Source organism: Mycteria americana, chromosome 7, assembly GCF_035582795.1.
Source record: "Mycteria americana isolate JAX WOST 10 ecotype Jacksonville Zoo and Gardens chromosome 7, USCA_MyAme_1.0, whole genome shotgun sequence".
NCBI classification, from domain to species: domain Eukaryota; kingdom Metazoa; phylum Chordata; class Aves; order Ciconiiformes; family Ciconiidae; genus Mycteria; species Mycteria americana.
In genome coordinates this window covers 2,764,293-2,784,235 of record NC_134371.1, presented here as the reverse complement: position 1 = coordinate 2,784,235, position 19,943 = coordinate 2,764,293, and the positions used below count along the sequence as shown (strand labels likewise).

At 41.8% G+C, this 19,943-nt stretch overlaps 1 protein-coding gene across 3 annotated transcripts; it reads right to left on the bottom strand.

Annotated features, from left to right (window-relative positions):
• Nucleotides 1-326: 326 nt before the first annotated feature.
• Nucleotides 327-15,574, bottom strand: MFSD1 (major facilitator superfamily domain containing 1). 3 transcript variants are annotated; one of them, XM_075506802.1, is made up of 17 exons: nucleotides 15,378-15,574; nucleotides 15,246-15,298; nucleotides 14,961-15,073; nucleotides 14,558-14,600; nucleotides 13,932-13,999; nucleotides 12,983-13,091; nucleotides 11,726-11,828; nucleotides 10,882-10,980; nucleotides 9,984-10,095; nucleotides 8,919-8,975; nucleotides 7,570-7,726; nucleotides 6,353-6,450; nucleotides 5,905-6,017; nucleotides 5,354-5,401; nucleotides 4,537-4,597; nucleotides 806-920; nucleotides 327-545 (listed from the first exon to the last, which is right to left on the bottom strand). In XM_075506802.1, exons 1-17 carry the CDS (start codon nucleotides 15,538-15,540, stop codon nucleotides 486-488), a joined length of 1,572 nt encoding a protein of 523 aa, XP_075362917.1. In that variant the 5' UTR covers nucleotides 15,541-15,574; the 3' UTR covers nucleotides 327-485. The 3 variants fall into 3 exon arrangements, with proteins under 3 accessions (XP_075362917.1, XP_075362918.1, XP_075362919.1); XM_075506803.1 differs by lacking the exons at nucleotides 327-545; nucleotides 806-920 and adding an exon at nucleotides 1,093-1,911; XM_075506804.1 differs by lacking the exons at nucleotides 327-545; nucleotides 806-920 and having other exon boundaries at nucleotides 4,533-4,597.
• Nucleotides 15,575-19,943: the final 4,369 nt, after the last annotated feature.

The following is a 19,943-nucleotide window of genomic DNA, read 5'->3' as shown; positions in this document are numbered from 1 at the left end:
ACCAAACTGAAAAGGTAGTCTTTCCTCACATTTTTCTGTAAGAAAAATGAAACAGACCATTTCCAACACGGTAACAAAGTTGTCCACCTTGAGCGGCTGTAACACCCATACCTACATCAAGGCTCATTTCACAGCAGTTTGATTACCGAAGCAAAGCTTTCACATTTCAGACGCCGTTGTGTAGTGAGAAGAGACCAAGCCTTAGCTATCGACTCGAGCTAATCACTGAGTATTTTAGACAGGAGGGTGTAGTACATAGCTCATGGGTTCAAATAAACAGCCAGATGGTTCTTCATCGGTATCTGTGTTATTTACCCACGGTGCGGAGGGGGAGGTTAAGCCAAGTATTTTCAAAATAGGATCTATGCTTGCAGAAAAGCATGGTGCGGACTCTGCTTTTGCTGTGGTAGTTGTCAGTACTGGAAACAAAGCTTTGTGTACCAGGAACTTCAACGTATTTCTGCTTTTGCAAGTGGGGCAAGATGCTATTTCAACACGCTTCTGTGTACCATTGTCGATAAACAGGAAGAGTAATTATCTGGTAGCTGCAAAAAAATAAAATTAAAAGATCATGCATCACAATAAGCCTGCTCCTCAACTTACTTGGTCCACCAGCCATCGATTCATTTTCTTCATTGGATTTTTAATTACCATGGGCGAGACTTCATTTCTGAGAACCAGCACACATTTAGCATTTTAATCAGGGGTTGATTTGCTGGCTATTTGAACAATAAGCCAAGTTCTTAAAATAAACATCTCATTGTTCTATTCTTCATTATTAAACCCCCTACTTTGTTACTAATACCTGAGCGCCTAGTTTGGAGAGGTATTTATTCCTTAAACTAAAGTCATCAGCTTTTGGCCGTAATTTAGCCAAGTCATCTTCATTTTGACGTCTGAGTCTTTCTTGTTCTTCCGCTCTGGAAAAGAAAATTGGTTTAAGATATTTGCACTGAGGAGTGCAACCTAGCAACTTTATCTTGTGTATGCAGTTCTACTTTTAATAACTAGAAAAAGCTTGTAGTGTTTATAGATGAATACTGGATATCAGATTAAAAGAGACTAAGAGATGCGTATGGATTACTCTAATTCAGTGTAAAGAAAGAGAGAGGCTGTTTTCTGCAGTTTCCTTTTATTTAGATTGCAAGACTTCAGTAGAAAGATAAACCTTTTGGTTTTCACAGATTACAACATGCTCAGCGAGCTTCTGTAACAATTTTTACTATCTCTTTATTAAACAAGCTTTCACTCCTTAAAATAAAGCTTACAATACAAAAATAATCAATTGTCAAAAATGCAAATAAAAGACTGCTCAGCAGTCTTCAGAATTAATAGCAGTCTCCTACAAAAGACCAGAGAGTTGTTGCTCATTTTCCACATAAGTCTTAAAGAGAAACGGGACCGAACAGAGCTCTAAATACACTTAGCTTAAGACAGTGGTTTGCATGAAGACAGTGACAAAGGTAGTAACAGTGACCCGTTTCTAAGCTCTGTAAGGCAGTGAGCCTTATTACAGAACATAAAATGCCATTACGTTTCGAGATCTCCACCCCCACCAAAATGGCAGTGCTGCGCATAAAGACTAGTATAAAGTGTCTTCTAGCTTAAGATGAACGTGTTTGTCTTGGGTCGCAGAGTACCCCCTCCAATGACAGAGCTTAAACACAGTGGAAAACGCCATAAACCCATTCTGTTCAAATTAACCGATGATTTGGCATTAGTTAAAACTGGTTACAAAGCATAAAATTTAGCCGTTTACTGTCAAATCCCCAGCATGTTAGTTGCTTTTCCAAAAAAACTACTGTCCAGTGCTGACCACCAAACTAAACAACACTATAATTCTTCAAGTCGACATGATGCTGATCAAATGCTCCCCACTTCTGGATGATATTTGCTATTCAAATTTCTTTTCTGCAAAAAATATTGTAATAAAAATTACTGAAAATATTGTTCTAAGACACTATATCCCACAGCATACACCAATACAAAGCCATGTTTCACAGTAAATACTGGAAACGTTACACACATCCCACATGGGCCGGGCAGATTGAAAAGCAGCTCTGTTTGGACACAGAATTCCTTTGCTCCTGGGTACAAAGGTTTGGTTTTGGGTTTGGTTTTTTTTTTAATTGCTGTTGCATTTGTATTAAAAGCTGGCTGTGACCTTTTGGCTCGAGAATGACACTCATCACAACTAAGCTAGCATGCTCACCAGGTCTGGTGAGGTTTTAGCTCCCTTGAGCTTTCCTCAAGACTGATGTGTAAAAAACCCACAAATTCAGACAAGAAACAAAACCATGTTAAACCCCACAAGTCACCAGGCTAGGCCTTGTTGACAGGTAGTTTTTTTTCGAGACTAACTTAAGTATCATCATACGGACAGTTACACAACCCAGTTTCAGAGCAGTCCATAAAGTCCATTTATAAGAGGTATCTTGTTAGCAAAGTATTTATCTGCTACGAACTTATAAGCAAGCTGCAAGATGTATAATATCAGCAGGTGAAATGTAGTTACCTATTAAAAATCAAAGAATTTCAACAACATTACAGGCAAATGAACTTCAAGATCTGAAGAGACTTGCTGAGCTGAATTAGGTCAGAACAGAAAGCATTTCAAAAGAAAAATTCCATGTTGTTCACATACAAGCAGCTTGAATTCCACAGATGTTCCCTCGAAAGCTGTGACTTGCTGCATATTGACTGACTTTTTCACATGACAAATGTTAAACTATGACTAGAGTCACGAAACGCATATACTGTGCCCTCTCCAACAGTTATCAATCACAATCTCACCAAAACAAATTCAGAGCAGAGGAGCAGAACCTCAGATTTCTTAGACTTGTTCTACCCTTAAGCAAATTAAACATTTGCTTTAAATATATTTTAAAAAACCCAATACATTAATCAAGACTTCATCCCCATTATTTTCTCCAAGGCACATACATTCTCCAAGACATTACATTCTCCAAGGCACATACTTTTAATCCTCACAGCACTGATTAGAACTAGGAAAAAGTAACACGATTTTTGGGTGCTGAGACACTACTAGAAGAAGCATCTTCAACAAGGTCATCAGAACAACCTACGCCGCCCAAACTCAGTCTCATAGACAGACTTTACGTTATGTCTACTTAAAAAAAAGCATTTTTTCTAGACAGTTAAGTAGATAATGGAGAAGCTGGAGTAGAAGGGTCTTTTGGTTTGCCTTCAAGGTGACATCTCTTAATGGACTTTGCCATACAATGCTTTCTCTCTCCTCTTCCCCCAACACAAGGCAATTATTTTGAAAGTTGTAAGACTAACCCAGTGTTTGACTCCCTTGTACAGCGTTCCATCCATCGAGAGCTTTACCCCTCGTTTAGCACTCTCAGATAGCAAACAAAAAAGCAAGTGAACTTTCTACCGTGCAGAGGGGATAAATCCAGCGCCCCAGAACGCAGGGGATATCCCAATAGCAGGTGACCGATACCTTCACGTTTGCTCAAGTGTTCTTAAAAAGCAAGAGTACCTGATGCCAGCTGTTAGGGCTCTGGACAGCAATGGACCCTGAACATGTCACCAATGTTTTGTCCAGACCAAGGAAGAGAATTTTACTCTTTTTTACGAGAGGATTTTACTGGAAGAGAAAAATTTTACTGGAAAAGATGACTTGGAGAAAATTTTACTGGGAAAGAATTTTACTGGGAAAGAAAAGAGGATTTTACTGGAAAAGTTACTATTCTGAAGAGTGTCACTGTCCTTATTTTCCACAGAGAGGGAAGCAAGACATACAAGTCTCCCACAGAATGAAGTCTGCTTAATTGGATGAACGGTCAAACTTTTCTTATTTTGACAATTTCTGCCCTAAGCCCACCTCAAGTGCTCTATTTCCTTTTAAAGGAAGTGGATTCCACTTTATTGAAATACCCCTGGCCCATTTTCTTTCTAAAAAAGGAAACTTTTCACTGTGATCAAGGACATTTATGACACAGACCTGACCACAAACTGAGTTCCACATGAGCGCTGCAATTTAGACTCAAGCCAGGTTTTCAGAGACAAGTTGAATTAAGACTTCTAAATAAGATAGCAAGAGGAGCAAGCTGAAACTGAAGGGGAAGTGACTGGAGTGTAGTTTCTTCTGAAGAGAGATCTAGCTTTTAATGACACTTAAAAAAAAAAAAAAATCAGTCCATGCATTACCTGACATTAAACCCAGGTAATGTTTGCTGCTGACCAGGTCAGGTACGCACCATATAAACGAAGCACATTTTTAAATAAGCGATACAATGTTTTCTAAACACACTTCAGTTCCACTCAGTTAGAAGCCACTGAAATAAAGAAAAATAGCAAGGAAGAGTGCCAGGAAAGGACACTTGGTTAATTGCTACTTCCTCTAATTATTCATTCACAGGAGGCAGGAATATGAAATCCTACTACTAACTGGTAAGAAAGAATGGCAGACCTGCAAAAGAGACTGACTTCAGGCAGTAATCTACTTAATTACTTCAGGTTAAACATTTCATAAGGACACTGTTCTTTATCGTTCTTTATACTTACTCCGTTGCAGCTACTTTTTGCAGTTTTTCCCTTTCCTTTGCAGACCAGTTGAGATCACCACCTGCAACAGAAGTAATATACACCTTGAAACTTTTAAAATTGGTCTTTTTGTATTATACCTTTGCTACCATACCTCACTACAGAAGTTCTCAGAGCACTTGACAAAAGAAACCAGTGGAATAACTTTACAGAAGTAGAAACTGAGGTAAAGAGAAAGAGCAATGTGTTCACAGTCTTCCAATGAGGCAAAATCAGGACCCACACTAAGTTCTCAAGCCTGATCCAGTTTTCTGTTGAGTAACAATGAAGTTTTTCTACGACTCACCATAATACCCCATAAAACTAAAGACAGTGGAAGCAACTTTGAAAGAAACAAATTAATACCCCTTCCAGATCTTTCAGTAGTTACTGCTTCAAAAAACAGTTAAGAAAGAACATTGCTATTTGAGGGAAAGTCTACAGAATTGAGTTTTCATATTTGCAGATACATATACGGTCAAGTTTGATACACAGCTTAGAAAAAGCTGCAGAATATCCTGCAGAACATTTGTTCAAGTCAGCTGAAGGGACAGGTACCACTGCTCTGCTGACGAGATTTAACATCACAGCAAGGTTCAGGGAATTACACACTACAGCATCCACGAGGATGGAAGATGATGTTACAAGGACAGGCCTCATCGAGAGCTGCTCTTGGCACCAAAGCCATGAGCTATAGCACCTGACGCAGGACCGTGCACCACCACCTGTTAACAGTTCAGCTTGATAACTTCAAGAATTCTGATAAAAACAAATATCAAGAGAAGCTGAAAACACTGACCTGTGAGGTGATTCACAAAATACAGCATGACTACAGCTATTAGTGACACTAAAAATAAAAAAAAAGGAACAGTTTTAGCTGACAATAAATTTACAACCTTGACAGAACAGCTTTAAGATACAGCCAAGCAACAACTAAGATTTTTCATGACAGTTGTAACTGAGGGGAGATTTTTGCCAGCAGTAACTCTTAACTGCTTTTGAAAATTCCACTACGCTTCTAAGTAGCATGGTAACTCAGAAAAGGTTAGTTTAGTTTTAGTTATATTAATAACAGCCCTCAAACACAGCCTTCAAGAGTATCATTCACCTACCCTTTTACTCACTCTCCATTTTTTCAAAACACTGAAACTACTTACACTAAATCACTTCAAGAAAATCACAAAACACTGCGCTACGTTTGAGTTACTTTCAACATTGCCCCAGTTTGAAACCTCTATCCAATAACTGTAAGAAAGGAGTTATTACTGTTTTAGAGGAAATATTAACAAAAAAAATCTAATAAAGCTTCCTGAATGTACAGAATCCATTTCCAATGTTTTTAATACTTACAGCAAACACAAGCACTGAAGAAGACTTCAAGAAATAAGTATCCTCTTGTGTCCAGAATCATCCCAGCTGCTATAGCAATAATTGCCAGACCCAGATTCTGGATAGACTGCATACTAACACATAAACACAGGATTACCAGTGTAGAAATTTATTTTTAAAGAAAACGTCATTAGTGGCACTGAACAAACAACAAGATTAACTTCTCCCCATTTGTGATGACATATGGCAGTCACGACTCCACATTTTTGCAGAAGTTTCTGTGCGTCTACCACAACCACGCGCTCTACCACACACATACATCCTGAAACTAGACGAGACTTCCTGCTAGACTGAACTTGGAGGAATTATTAACCATTAACGTGTTAGAACTGCTTGATATTCAGTGGTTCAATAGCACCAGGACACGGGCACTGTAGGGCAGCATAAGCAGACAGATCTAAGTACTTACAAGCCATAAGCGGTTCCCAGCTGGTGTTCTGGAACAACAAAGGCCACCATGGGCCACAGGGCACAGGCAAGCAATGAGTAGGCCACTCCCAGCAAACACTGGTGAAATAAATAAGAACAAGTAAACAGATGTTAGATGAGATGCATTTTTGCTGGAAAGTTCTAATAAATGAACATATTGGTTTTCCCCTTCTCCCAAAAGAGGGGGAAAAAAAAAAAAAAGAGCTAAAGTAACACTTTTTGCAATACTGTTCTAAATGTGCACATTTACAAGGAGAGAGAACTTTTTCCAGGAGTAACCCACAAATTAAACCCTATCTAATTAGCATTAAGTAAAGAGTCTGACTTGAATACCCAGAGGAAAAGATCAATGCTGCAACCCACCAGAAAAATACCTGAAAAACAAGGACCCTATCTTTAACTCTGATACACTGGTGAGCATCGTATTTAAGCCCATAAACCTTGGCTCAGAAACAATTTCTCAGGGAATCTGCCCCAGGAAGGGGAAATCAGGAACAAAGATTTTTATTGAGGTTTACCACTATCCAATACAGCACTTTGGAGGCAGTTTAAAATCACTGAAAGCAGTTTAATGATATGATAGTAATAAGCTTCAGAACTACACCAAAAGAACAAGTTTTAGGAGAAAAGCGAGCGCCTAGCACCGTGATCTAGTAACAGCTAGCGTAAGGAGCGTCCACGAAGCATGAGAGCAGACCTCTGCAACACAGCACCACCAAGCTGCGTACGCTGTGATGAATTAAGGCCTTCTCCGAAGGAACAAGGAATTGCTACTCCATACAGCCCTCCGGTCTAATCCCGTCCTTCCTCACAAGTTCAACACCCTTTTGCACTGAACAGCTACGGAATTACTGCTACAGACAGCAGCCAATCTTTTCCACCTCAAAACACACATGCATAACTACTGCCTCCCTCCACAAAACACCAAAGCCTGAAATGTTATCTTTGCGCCAGATAGCTCATGTTAGTTTTGCCTGTATTACGCATTCTTTGCTTTTTCAGCGTCTTCAGTTTTAAACCCAGTTTCAAACTCAGTCTCACGTAGTATATCCTTCTTAAAGTCAGGGATATCAAAACAGGTTTTGAGGACTACCTAAACAGCCAGAAGACAGTGGCAACTCATGCAGAATATAATTCATCATCAACTCCATTACTTATTTTATCATATTTAGCTATAAGTCTCAGAGAATTAGTTACCATTGCTATCCAGGGGTTCCAGAAGGTAAAAGCCAACATAATATGAGAAGCAAGTGTAGTTATTACAGCACATAAAACCCAGATGATATTCTTTCCAAGTTTATCCACCAGGAGTCCAAAGACTGGGGACATGGGTGCTGATATGATATACACAATACTGCAAAAGAATAAAAATAAGAGAACTGAACACCAGCTAGCCAGGGACAGCTTTAGGTGTCCACAATACAAGAGTCTCCAGACAAAACACCATATTCCCTTGTTATCTGTGAGGCCGTAAGAAAAAACACACAAAAAAAACCCCCAAACGACAGACTCCAGAACTCAAAATTCCCAAAAGGTCTGAGGACATGAAAACATTCAACATCCAAGGAAATAGCAACATACTTGGAACTCCTGGAATCATATACCAGCAAGTGTTTTGGTGGTGGTGGTGGGTTTTGTTTGGTTTTGGGGGTTTTTTTGCCACATTGTTGTCTCACAAACAGAGGTCGTTCCCCGGTGTGCAACACCCAATACGCACACAGAGCCAAGATATCAGTTTATTTCAAGTTTTGTGCAAGACCGGGTGCTAGGTGGTAGTTCCACAAGCTAGCCCCCGGCTCGTTCATACAGGTACAGGATTTATACAGTCTAGTTATACATATGCATAAGTAATTACGTAAAGCAGTTTTGTATTGGTCTACATTTTCTCATCTTATTCTTAAAGCTACTGTATTGCTTTAATATTCTACGCATGCCTAAAGGTGAGGGGTCTCTGCTCGGGCCGGGGTCTCCACCTCAAGGGGGTGACTTTTAGTATTATAATGAGGACAGTTCACGTGAGGGTGCTTCTTATCACACTTCTACTAGTAGCTTCAGATTGTTCCCAAAACATCTTAATTAGCTTACATATTCCTCCAGGATGTGTTTCACTTCCCAAGGACAATAGTTTTAATTAGACATTCCACATTCCAGTCTGAATCCCCCTTATCAACTTTACTGGCCTTCTACCAGCTCCCAACTGACTACAACATCACAAATTCATCTTCAAACTAGGAAAATTTAGTTCATTTAGTGCTGCTATTAAACTCTTTCTATCGCTCAGAAGGGAATCACCGAGTACCAAAATAATACCCTTCAGACAGAGCCTTTTCTTTCCGATTCCAGAATGTGAACACCTAAGACATTTTTATTTAAACAAATACCCACACCTCCCAATTATTCCTCGGGCCATGTGAAATCTATCTGCCCACTTAAATGCAAGTCACCACCTGCAACAGTAGATCCCAAACTTCCTCCCACATGGCCAGAGCCCAAAGATACATACAGCCCCTAGAGCACATTTACTTGTTAAATCAACCACAATATACCTGTTAATTGCACTTGCTTCTCGAGATGAGAATTTGAATTTCTCAATAAAGAAAACCCTAAAGGAAAAAAGACAGATTTATAAAAATGCACATTTGTATGACATGAAAGAAAAATTAAGCTAGACAAAGTAAAGACAATAACCTCGTTTACAGGAAACTTTGATACAGCTATATAGCTTTGACATAAACATCCCATCAAAGACCCTCATTTATAATGCATCTAGGAGCTCGTTATCAGCCTCTACAAATTTTTGTCTAAGGACTATTCAAATTACACTTTGGGGAAAACATCCGAAGTACATAACCAACGTGTAACCCAATAATGAGACATTAGCAATGAGCATACTGTAAGAGACCAAAGAGAATTTTTAGAAGACGTGCACAAGCAAAAAATAGGCATCTACACTGCTGACTGTGAGACCTCTCCAAGTCATCTCAGACTTTTCCATCTCGCTCAACGTAAAACATGCACTGAGCTCAAGAGATCTAATTCCAAGTATATTCAAAGCCCATTTGATCTAATAAGATCAACTCACATGGTTCAAAAGGGAAACCTACATATGAATGCTTCAAATTTCAACTTGATATATACCGAAGTCAGAACAGTAAGAGAACATCAGTTCGAAGCTGTAGCTACATTTAAGCCCCTACCTCACACTCAGTCAATAGCTTACTGAGTAGGGAAAGAATTCCACATGACAGCTGTGCACAGCTCTCCGCGCCAAAACTCACGCCATGCTTTACATCATATCAAGTTTTAATCAGGAAACGGAGCATGCATTATGCTTTTGAGTTCTGACAACTCGGCCTATGTTAAGCAACGGTATTTCCCACAAAGCTCAGCAGATAAGGAAACTATAAGAGTTGTGTTTATTTGTAGCACAAGTATAGCAAGCAATGCCACAAAAGAAATGACAAGCCGCAGCACAGACTTGCCGGGAGACCAGTGCTTCTGTAGCCATCTGGGAGTCTTAAATATTTGCCTGCACCTCTCCCTTTGCAAGTAGCTAGTTAAAACCCTAGCCAGATTCAAGGGGAATAGCTACCTAAGTGAGAGACACTTACTTTCCAAGTCCAATGAAAGGAAAAACCGCTGCATAGTAACAGACACAGATTACAAATATAAGCCACAAGGACAAAGAGAAGTCCTTCACATCGGTTAGCTTAATCACTTCACCTGGAGTGGGGCAAGAGACAATATTGTTTCAGTCAGCACAAGCATATCCGAAATTCATCCACACTGAATAAACACTAAGGTGACCACAAGTCACTACTAAAGCATATATTCCTGCCACTATCTACTCTCTTGTTTGAAGTTTACACAGTGAGAGTCTGTTAAGAATATACGAGTCCTAAATCAACAGCGCTAATGTCAAGAACAAATTGTCTCTCCCACATTAAGCTGGATGTACAAGTTCTCCAAAGCCTCTGAAAGTCTTATGCAGGAGAATTAAATACAAACCACTTGGTCAAAGAAATGTTTAATCAGCTAGCAAAATTCACGTCTGAAGCCTCATGTTATATGCTCTTACTTGGATCTCAAATTGAGTTTCTTTTTAATCGGTCTAACTTCTCCCACACAGAAAACTCAAAACACCACATATTGATGGAGAAGAGCTGCGTGGTTTTGCACCCCTATTAAAGGAAACAAGACCAATTCCAACAAAACAAAGTACCAGTGGCAATGGCACAGATCAAATGGGTGTGAACTGGGAAGCTCTCCACATCCTTTATAAATAAAGCAGATGACAGCGCATCGGCCTGTAAACTGGTGTTTAAAACCGTAAAACTTCCTCCTACTACAAAAATGAACTAAAAGTCATGATTAAAGCTGTAACTGTGAAAAATATGTTAAGCAGCAGCCACTGAATTACATTAAACGCAAACCTGCACAGAGTAACCGGAAGGGTCTGTTCCAGAAGGAAAGGATGAAGGCCAACGCAGGTTCAGCCACACCACTCACCCGTTTTCCCTTGCTCTTTACAAAGGAGCTTCTCTGCTCTCTTGTCCAGATAAGCAAGGATTAACGCACAGGTCAGTGAAAAGAGACACGTTACGCCACCTGCAAGAAGGCAATGCAACACGTTTACTTGTTGACTCAAGTAGTAATTTGGCTTTTAAGCACAACTAGCGTAGCGTATCTTTACATATCTAATACAAACTTTTACCACCAGTTTGTCTTATGTATAAGACAACAGCTGTACAACTCAGAGTAAGGTGTAAATACTGAAGCCTGCCACATGAGAGACATCTGCCTTGAACTAGAGTACAAACATGTAGCGACATTTATTTTATGTAAAACATTACCACCGCTCCCGCTCAGCACAGCCGAGCTCCTTATCTGTACCTCCTAATAACAGAAACAAAGCCTGGACCTCGTTACCAACACCAGGGCCTTAACACCCATGGCTCTGAAGGAAAGGAACACAGATCCAAAGGTAGCTGAAATTTCACTTTTACACATCAGACAACTACACGCAAGCTTTGACATGATACCCTTCAGAAAATTTTTCAAGTCTGTCCTTTACTCAAAGTATGTTAGATTTTTCACCTCCATAAGATACAAACCTGAATTTGGCAACCAAAAAAAAAAAAGAAAAATCACACAGCATTTTATCAGATGCAGTAATCACACACTCCGCATAAGAATATCAGCCATTGATACAAACAGTATTTGAATTGCTCTTCCTAGTCTCAAATATATTCATCCTACTTTCAAGTTAGTAAGAAATCATTAACATGTATGCATGCTGTTCATGTTCAGAAGCCTAAAATAGCAGGTAACATCAATTCAAAGTATTACTGACCTATCATGAGAGTTAACCCGAGAGTACTGGGACCAGTATACCCCAGAAGATCTTGAACTCTAGAGTATATCCATCCCATGATATTCATGTTCACTGTGCTCCCCTAGGCAGAACAGACTCATGTGAAGAATAACGTCTTTCACAATTATATGAATTCAACAGGAACATTACGGAGACTGCTTACTGAACAGTGTTTAAAACAAACAGGTTAGATGCTACACAGGGAACATAAACCACCAGCAACAATGATAAAATTATTCCCTGCTGGCTTGGTCAGTGTTTGTAATAAATTAACTACTGCAACAATAACAACACGTCGCAAACTGACATTTAACACAACTCTAACAGTGTTTCGACAGAGACATTAGAAGTGCCATAAAATCTCCATCATACACTGCAATAGCTCATAAACCAAAGTGAATTTAATACATGTTCAAGCAAACAGGATTCCCACCTGAGAGGCAAGAGGAAGAAGCACTTTTTTTTCTCCCCTTCTCCCCCTAGAGAAGGGATCCACGGCTGCAATCCCAAGGCTAACAACAGTTAACTGCAGTTCAGCTAACTAGCAACAGCCGAAACATCAACCCAGACCCAGCTGTGACCAGCTAACCCTCCTACCGAGGTGAATACCTGCAGTGGTTTAAGATACCACAGCCTGCTGAAGAGGACCCCTAACAGGAGAGGCATGTCTCCTCCCTCTTCACTCACAGCCTGGTGTATTAGTGTCAACCCACCTCTAGCAGCAGTTTAAGTGATTATATCAAACCGAATCGGCACAGCTGAGATGCAGTCACACAGATCCTATCAGAACCAGCAACAGGGACAAACACATCTTACAACAGCAGATAAGGATGGGAGTTCTTAAAGCAGCCATCCCAACTCACTTATCAGAGCCTGCACTTAGGCCCCGAGCCACAAGCTTCACTCACTTAAACCAACATTTTATGATAGGCCAAGACTCAATTAGTCTGATGAAATGCAGCACTGTGACTGTCCCACCCAGTAATCTACACTAACAACAGCACCAGGCTTCTTCAGAAGTTTGACAGGTTCCAAGAAATCCTATTCACCCATTTCCTTGTCTATCCTTTGTCTATTTACCACAAATTTTTAACATTTCAAATTTCAATTTCACATCCCTTTTTAACTAAAACTCCCTAGGGAGCATTAGAAATGCTGTTTTCCACCCGTCTCTCTGCCAAGACAAGCCGCACACCTTACAGTCTATGAATTAAAGCTATACAGGTTTACACTTACAATTCTGGCCATGCTTAGTTGTAATCCAAACACAAGATTTAACTCCTTGCCTTTAAACCAACTGACTGCATACGTGTTTTGTGCCACCGCTAAGGACTCTCCACCTATCCTAAAAAAAAAAAAAAAAAAAGCAGGCACAAAAGAAAACACATTAATTGCAACATGCAAAGCAACAAGGAAGTAGTCCATCAGTTGCTGGCAATACTAAGACGACAGTATTTCAGAGAAATTTATCTGTGTACAGGTAGATCTAATGCATGCATACAAGGCAACAGAATTCTTAAAGACAATTCAAAAGAGAATTGCAGTGTCTTAAGAATAATTAAGAGTACAAGGTATCTTAAGTAGTCTAGGAGCGATTATAACTGCCTTTGGTCATTTACAGACATGAAATCAATGGGCAGCGGCTTCCAGTTTCTCTCCTGCATTAGAGAACCAAGTGGTATAGATCCTGACCCAAATGAAACCAAAAGCAGGCATCTTACCTGCAATCAGAACTTCATGGAGTCATCTGCCCACCCCCCAATACACTTGGTCACATTTTCTGACGTTTTTATGCTGTGGCACATTCACAACTTCTTTTGACATTCGCTCTCATGTTTTGCCACCGTAGGAGCCCTGTTGTATTTGTTGTTGCTAAGAATTCTTTTTACTCAGGAAAGTAAGAATTAAGAGAAAAGGAGGACTAACGCAGTTTTATCAGCCTACTGAATGTCTTTTATTTGGGTAGTTTCATAATTTCTGAATTCAGTAAGACCTGCCTATTTTTTGTTTTCTAACTTTAAGTTAGACTGGGAATGCAACTGAAGATCTTGCATGCCTTAACTTTATAGATGCCTCAACACCCAACAATTTTGTCTCTGAGGGTAAACGTGGTAGCAGTTTTCTGGGACACAGAAAGACAGTCCTTACCTCAGAGAGCACATACTATATACTCTTCTAGACTTACCCAAATATGAATCTGCCCAGGTCCATCAGCCAGAAAGTATTAAGTAGTGCTCCCAAAGCAAAAATTACCTGCCAGATGCACATTTAAGGAAAAATTATAATTTTATGTTTGAAGTATGGAACAAACTGGAACCATCTCAAAACAGAAACAAAAAATGCTCGTCCCTTCCCAGACCTGCAGAAATACTTCACACCCACTTCCTGCTCCTAGCTTTTTGCCTTTGCTCCCTCTGCCTTATTCATCATCCTGCTGGCTACACAATATCCAACCCGGCCCACCCTGAAACCGCCCTCAGAAAACACCTCCAGAGGGTCAAGTCATGCTTCACCTTAATCATCATACCCTACCCAAACACACCTACATAGTAGTTTCACATCAAACGGATAAAATATTTGGCTCCTTCACGTTCTTATTCCACTCATCTTTCAAGGCCCTCCATTCCCAGTTACCCCCTCTGTTCCCACTACCCCAGTAAAATTCAGGGTTCTCCCATTGCAGTTCTCTTCCCCTGCCTGCCCCCATCTGAAATACACACTGCTACGCAAGAAGCCGTTCGGGCTTTTCTTCCCACCCCCAGTAGAGAAGCTTCAGACACATATCATCTTCACCCTCTCATCTGCACTCACCTGCCCGACACAAACAAAGATGCTAAATATTATAGTGCCCAACCTGTAAGAAAAATAAAGTCACTTAATGCATAGCTAGAATTGTTTTTCCTGTAAGACACTATATTAGACCTACAGCAAGGGAACAGGGGAGGGTGATATGCAATAAAAGGTCTCCATAATAAATGCTACAGCTTGACAGCTTCCTTTAAAAAAGGTAGTACTAGCTGGCATTTTTGAAGCCACTTTATTTAAGCCGTAAAGGGAAGGAAGCTCATTTATACCAGGGGAAATTCCTAGATCATGTGAAAAAAATTTGAAAAAGATTATAATTTGACAAAAACTTTGTATTATAAGGCCTATACGTCACACCACTTTACATCTACCACCCGTTGAACGTGAGTGACACTAACATCACGCTTACCGTATTCCAAATACTCTGTCTATCAGAAAACCTCCAAAGAAGCAAAGAACCACATTGGGCCAGGAATACCAGGCATACAGTGCCATGAACTGAGCTGCGTTCACCTTCATATCCTACATAAAGAAGGGGGGGATTAAAACAAGTAATTACTCCCGAGGTAATCACAGGGCCCCAGAGTAAGTGTCCAAGCAGAACTACCCAGACACAAGCACGCTTTCCGCCCCGGCCACTGCCCGTACCTCCCCAGCCTCCGCAACCCCGTTCCCGCCGCGGGCCGCTACTCACCCGCTGAACCTGCGTCTGGAGAGCCGCCGGGTTGTCGTAGCAGAAGTAGCTGCCTGCAAGGAGAAGGGGACGCCTCAGAGCTCTGCCCCCGGCCCCCCGCCAGCGCCCCCGCCCGCCGCCGCCGCCACCCACCGAAGCCCAGGAAGCACATGAGGGCGAGGACAAGGAGGCGGTGCGGAAAGCGCCGCGGATCGCAGAGGGCGGGCAGGGCACGGAGCGGCCCCGGGGAACCGCCACCGCCGCCGCCATCATCGCCGCCAGCAGAAGCCAGCAGCGCCCGCTCCTCCTCCGCCATCGCGGCCGCCGTCACGTGAGCGGCCGCCACGTGACCTCCCCCGCGCGTCACGTGAGCGGCGGCGGGCCCGGCCCATAATGCGCCGCGGCTCGTTGCTGTGGCAGCGGGGCGCGCGCGCGGCCTGGCCGCCATGGCGGTGGGCCCCTGAGTCCCCTCAAGCTGCCACGGCCGGGAGAGGGGAGCAGGTCGCTCGAACGAGACGTGTAAAGTCCCCAGCATCGCACACTGCACCTGATGGGGCTTCTGAGTTAGAACAGGAACGTGGCAGTGCCCAAAAAACCCTCAAAATCCTCCTGAAACGCCCCCCTGAACTGACCTCGGGGTATGGGGAGGGCCTTAGCGGCAGCACGCGTGCCCCGCATGGCGGCAGGGGCAAAACTGTGTGGTAGGCCCGCAGCTGGCAGCGCGTTATTTCAGGTTTTAGCACCTATAGCCTCCTTTTCTATTTAAAGGGATTTTAAAAGCAGGCGTGTCGGGGTCAAATGGAAAGGAGCTCCATGGAGGAAGGGTGCCTCTCTTGCCTCTGGTTGATTTAAAACGTAAAACCCGAGAGGTACATTTGTTTTTCCTGCAGGCAGGTTTGCCCAGTCCACGTGCTCCCTCCCTGGAGGGATCGCTTCGGCCCTGACCGGTCCCTGCCTCCTCCCCAGCTTCGCCAGCCTTTCTCCTCGTGTGGCTAGGCTTCATTTTTTTTATTTTAGTATTTTGCTTGAGACATTCAAGAGGAATAAACCTCTCGTAAGCAACAGCAAGCTAAAAGGATGAGAGGACATGGCCTCAAGTTGTGCCAGGGGAGGTTTAGACTGGATATTAGGAAATTTTACTTCACTGAAAGGGTTGTCCAGCACTGGACCAGGCTGCCCAGGGCAGTGGTTGAGTCCCCATCCCTGGAGGTATTTAAAAGCCGTTTGGATGAGGTGCTCAGGGACATGGTGTAGTGGTGGGCTTGGTAGTGTTAGGTTTAGGGTTGGACTCGATGATCTTAAAGGTCTTTTCCAACCTATACGACTCTGTGATTCTGTGATTCTGTGAAAAGAGAAGCATAAAGTGTAGACTGCACTAAGCCCTACAGTAAGCATACAGGGGAATGCAAAAGCTTGTAAAATTGCTCCGTTATCCTCCTTTTGGTTATTAAAGCCATTTTACTTGAGCTGTTTGGTCCAAAAAAGGTCTTCCCATATTAGACAAAGCCTTGAAAAAGCTACTTATTCACTGTAAAACGGTCCAGCCTTCTGACAAATTTCATCTTCTGACACCAAAGATGACCTGAATCCTGTGTGCATGTCCTCAAGTGACAGGTGGTGCTTCTTGATTAAAATATGCTCTTAATGAGGGCAGAAATACTTGTTATTTAAGCCAAAGGATTTATTTACCTTTGCAGAATGATAGGAAGAGAAGCCCCGAGTTTTACCTGACGTGCTGTGAACCAAGAGGTCCGCTTTCCAGCCACTCTGTCATTAATTTGGTTGGTAACCATTCAAGAAAATCAAAATTAGTTTTCAAAACACGCTGGCATGGCGTGCTGGTAGTGCATCTGCTGTGAACTACGATTGGGCATAAAATGCTTACTTTTCACTCGATATGTGTCTTTTAACAGATCTGTCAAAAGAGAACTGCGTTACGAAATGATGGGGTCACATTTTCAACTGCCCTAAACTAGCTTAGATTCCTTGAAATCAGAGCAGCTCTTTCAGCTCTTTCTTATAGCAACTTTCCTATAGTTGCTCTTAAAAACATGCTCTTGAACTGCAAATCTTCCTCGCAAAAGCGCCCGTGCAATAAACTTGAGGGTTTCATTGCCGCTTGAGGGAGCTCAAAGGTAATGCGTGGCTATACAGATCACCTCGAGTTTCATGGGGGTCTAATTAAAGGGAGATCGTTTATATACACGGATAAAAGGGATACCTTTGGAGAGCAGAGTGAAAGCCTGTGTACGGAAAAAAATATGTAGTCTTTTTCCTGGCTAACTAGCCCGATTATTCAGGAGAGCATTGTCATGCCACCCAGTACTTCCCTAGGTCTCTCTGATCCGCAGAAAATGGGGTTTGTTCATGCACACACTCTAGTTTCCCTCCAGGACACAAATATGGCTGTTGCAAAAGGCCGGAGTCCCCAAACTACCCTCCACCGTCATTCTCAGAAAGAAAATGCTGCGCAACCTCAGGAGACAGCCGGACCCATTGCCGGTGAGGGCGAAGGGAGCCCCAGCCCGCTCTGATCGTGAAGTGCAGAGCCAGAGTCAACAGAACTGCCTTCTCTCTGGCTCACAGCTGCTTCCCCAAGACCCTCCTGCTCCATTGCGAGCATACTCTTAACCACAGGAATTCCTGAGGCGTTATATTGTGGGTCGAGCAAGATAACCCTCACCAACAAGAAATGAACTGCACAGCCCGCTCCGTAAATTGGTAGGTACCAATGCCAGGCTGCTGTACCCAGCAAAGGTAAACTTAACAAATCTGTAGAGTGCCAGAATATTATCATCACGAAGATATTGCCCTTTTCCCTGTAACTATTTTTCAATGTCAGTTCAGAAGGCACAAATATAGACAAGTGGTAGTTCGAGCCGAGAGAGAGGTAACCGGCACACGCTCAGAGGTGCCCTTTTAATGCTTTATCATTGTCTTGAGCAGCAGTACTTGGATTTTCTTCTTCAAGCTAGAATAGTCTCCTATCCATTTCAAGTCAATCTAATGTGTAACTCGCACGGGCAGTGACACGACGCCAGCGCTTTGACAAAAGGATCCCATAGAAACTGTCTCATGTAACTTTTGATCAATTTTATCAGTGAGGATATTTAAAGGAAGATCTAGCAAAACAGATTTTATCTCCTAAGTCTCAAAAAGCCTTTCTAGCCCCATAATCAAAGTAATAGGCAAAAAACACATAGCCAGTAAACTAAACCGCAATACTAAACTGCAGTTTGTGATTTAGGATGATAATATTATGGCCAGATTCAGCTGTCTATGCCAATGGGCAGAATGGAAGTGAACAGCTGTCAGAGGCTCTGGGGATATCCTCACCAAAGCTCTTGTTTCGTTGACTTCAATTAATTAACGAGCGTAAAAAATCCCGCAATCTTTCAAGCTGACTTGTGGATCAGGATTTCATCCTGCCTACTTTTGTTGCAGTGTTTTGTACACTGAAGACCAAAAAAATGCACTCCGCAAAGTATTTTTGAGAGCTACCGACAACCGCGGCAGATTGTCTCTGCCAAGTACGATGACAAAGGATTCCTGGAAAAATAAAGACTCAGCAAAGAATATCATCTTGACCCTCTGCAAACTTAGCAGTAGGATTTTAAACACTGTTTTCCCATCTTCTTGTCCCATTTGAGTTTACGGAAATCTCCGTGGCATTACAGTCCAAGTTTTCCTTTAATAAATTAAGTGTGCCACTGTTGCATCAATAGGTAACAAACATAAAAAGATGTCGTCTCCTTCCTTTTCATGTAAAAACAGTGAGACAAGGCTAGTTCAGCACACACCACCTCAAAGGCTGCATACTGTTTAATAGTCTCTCTCTAATTTTATTATTTATACTAAAGAATCCTGGATTTGTCTTTTTTATTTAAGTCATGACCCAAATGAGCTGTGTGATCCTGAAAACTTCAAATTCATGATTTCATAATGTGTCGTGCTTTTTCTTGTCCTCTCTTCCACCTGCTCTGGGGAGACCAGAGATCCGTCTGAATTCACTTATTCTATGATTTCCTGAGAAATAAATGCATGAGCGTTAACATCCCGCTCTGCCAGTGAAGCCTTGTCATTCATTCCTGATAATATCAATTACATTATTGCCACTCTCCCACACTCTATTACTATCATACAAAAATATGCAAAGATGGAAGGATTAAGCTATTTAAGCTACTTAAAAAGCTACCTACATAATTTAAAAATTCTTACTTTATGTTACACTTAAGCAGGTTGCACTGAGCATAATTAATTCAACACCAAAATAGCAAATGTGATGGTGGGAGGATTCTTCACGTGGAGCACAGCCGTGGCAGGTTCCAGTACGACAAAGGGTTTCTGTGCTTTCATTCGTCCTTGGGGGGGTTCATAAACCTGAAACACAAGCAATTTTACTATATTTATTTTCAAAGGCGTCAGTGGGTTTTTCGTGTTATTTTCATGGCCGTGTGCTTAAATATTTCATATTAAACAAGGCTGGATTTGTACTTTATCTTGTTTGGTATAGCATAGGACCTCTTATAGTAGAGTAAGAAATTACACTCACGTATCTGGAATATTTAACAGGAGAAAAAGAGTATTTTTCCATTTGCTATTTCAAAATACCTGCCACGCCACCCCTTTCTTCCCAGTGCCTTCCGTCTTCACCTTGGATATGACCTTGCTGTGCCTGAAGCTTAATGGCTGTAATGTGCAGGGTGAGTTAAGTCTAAG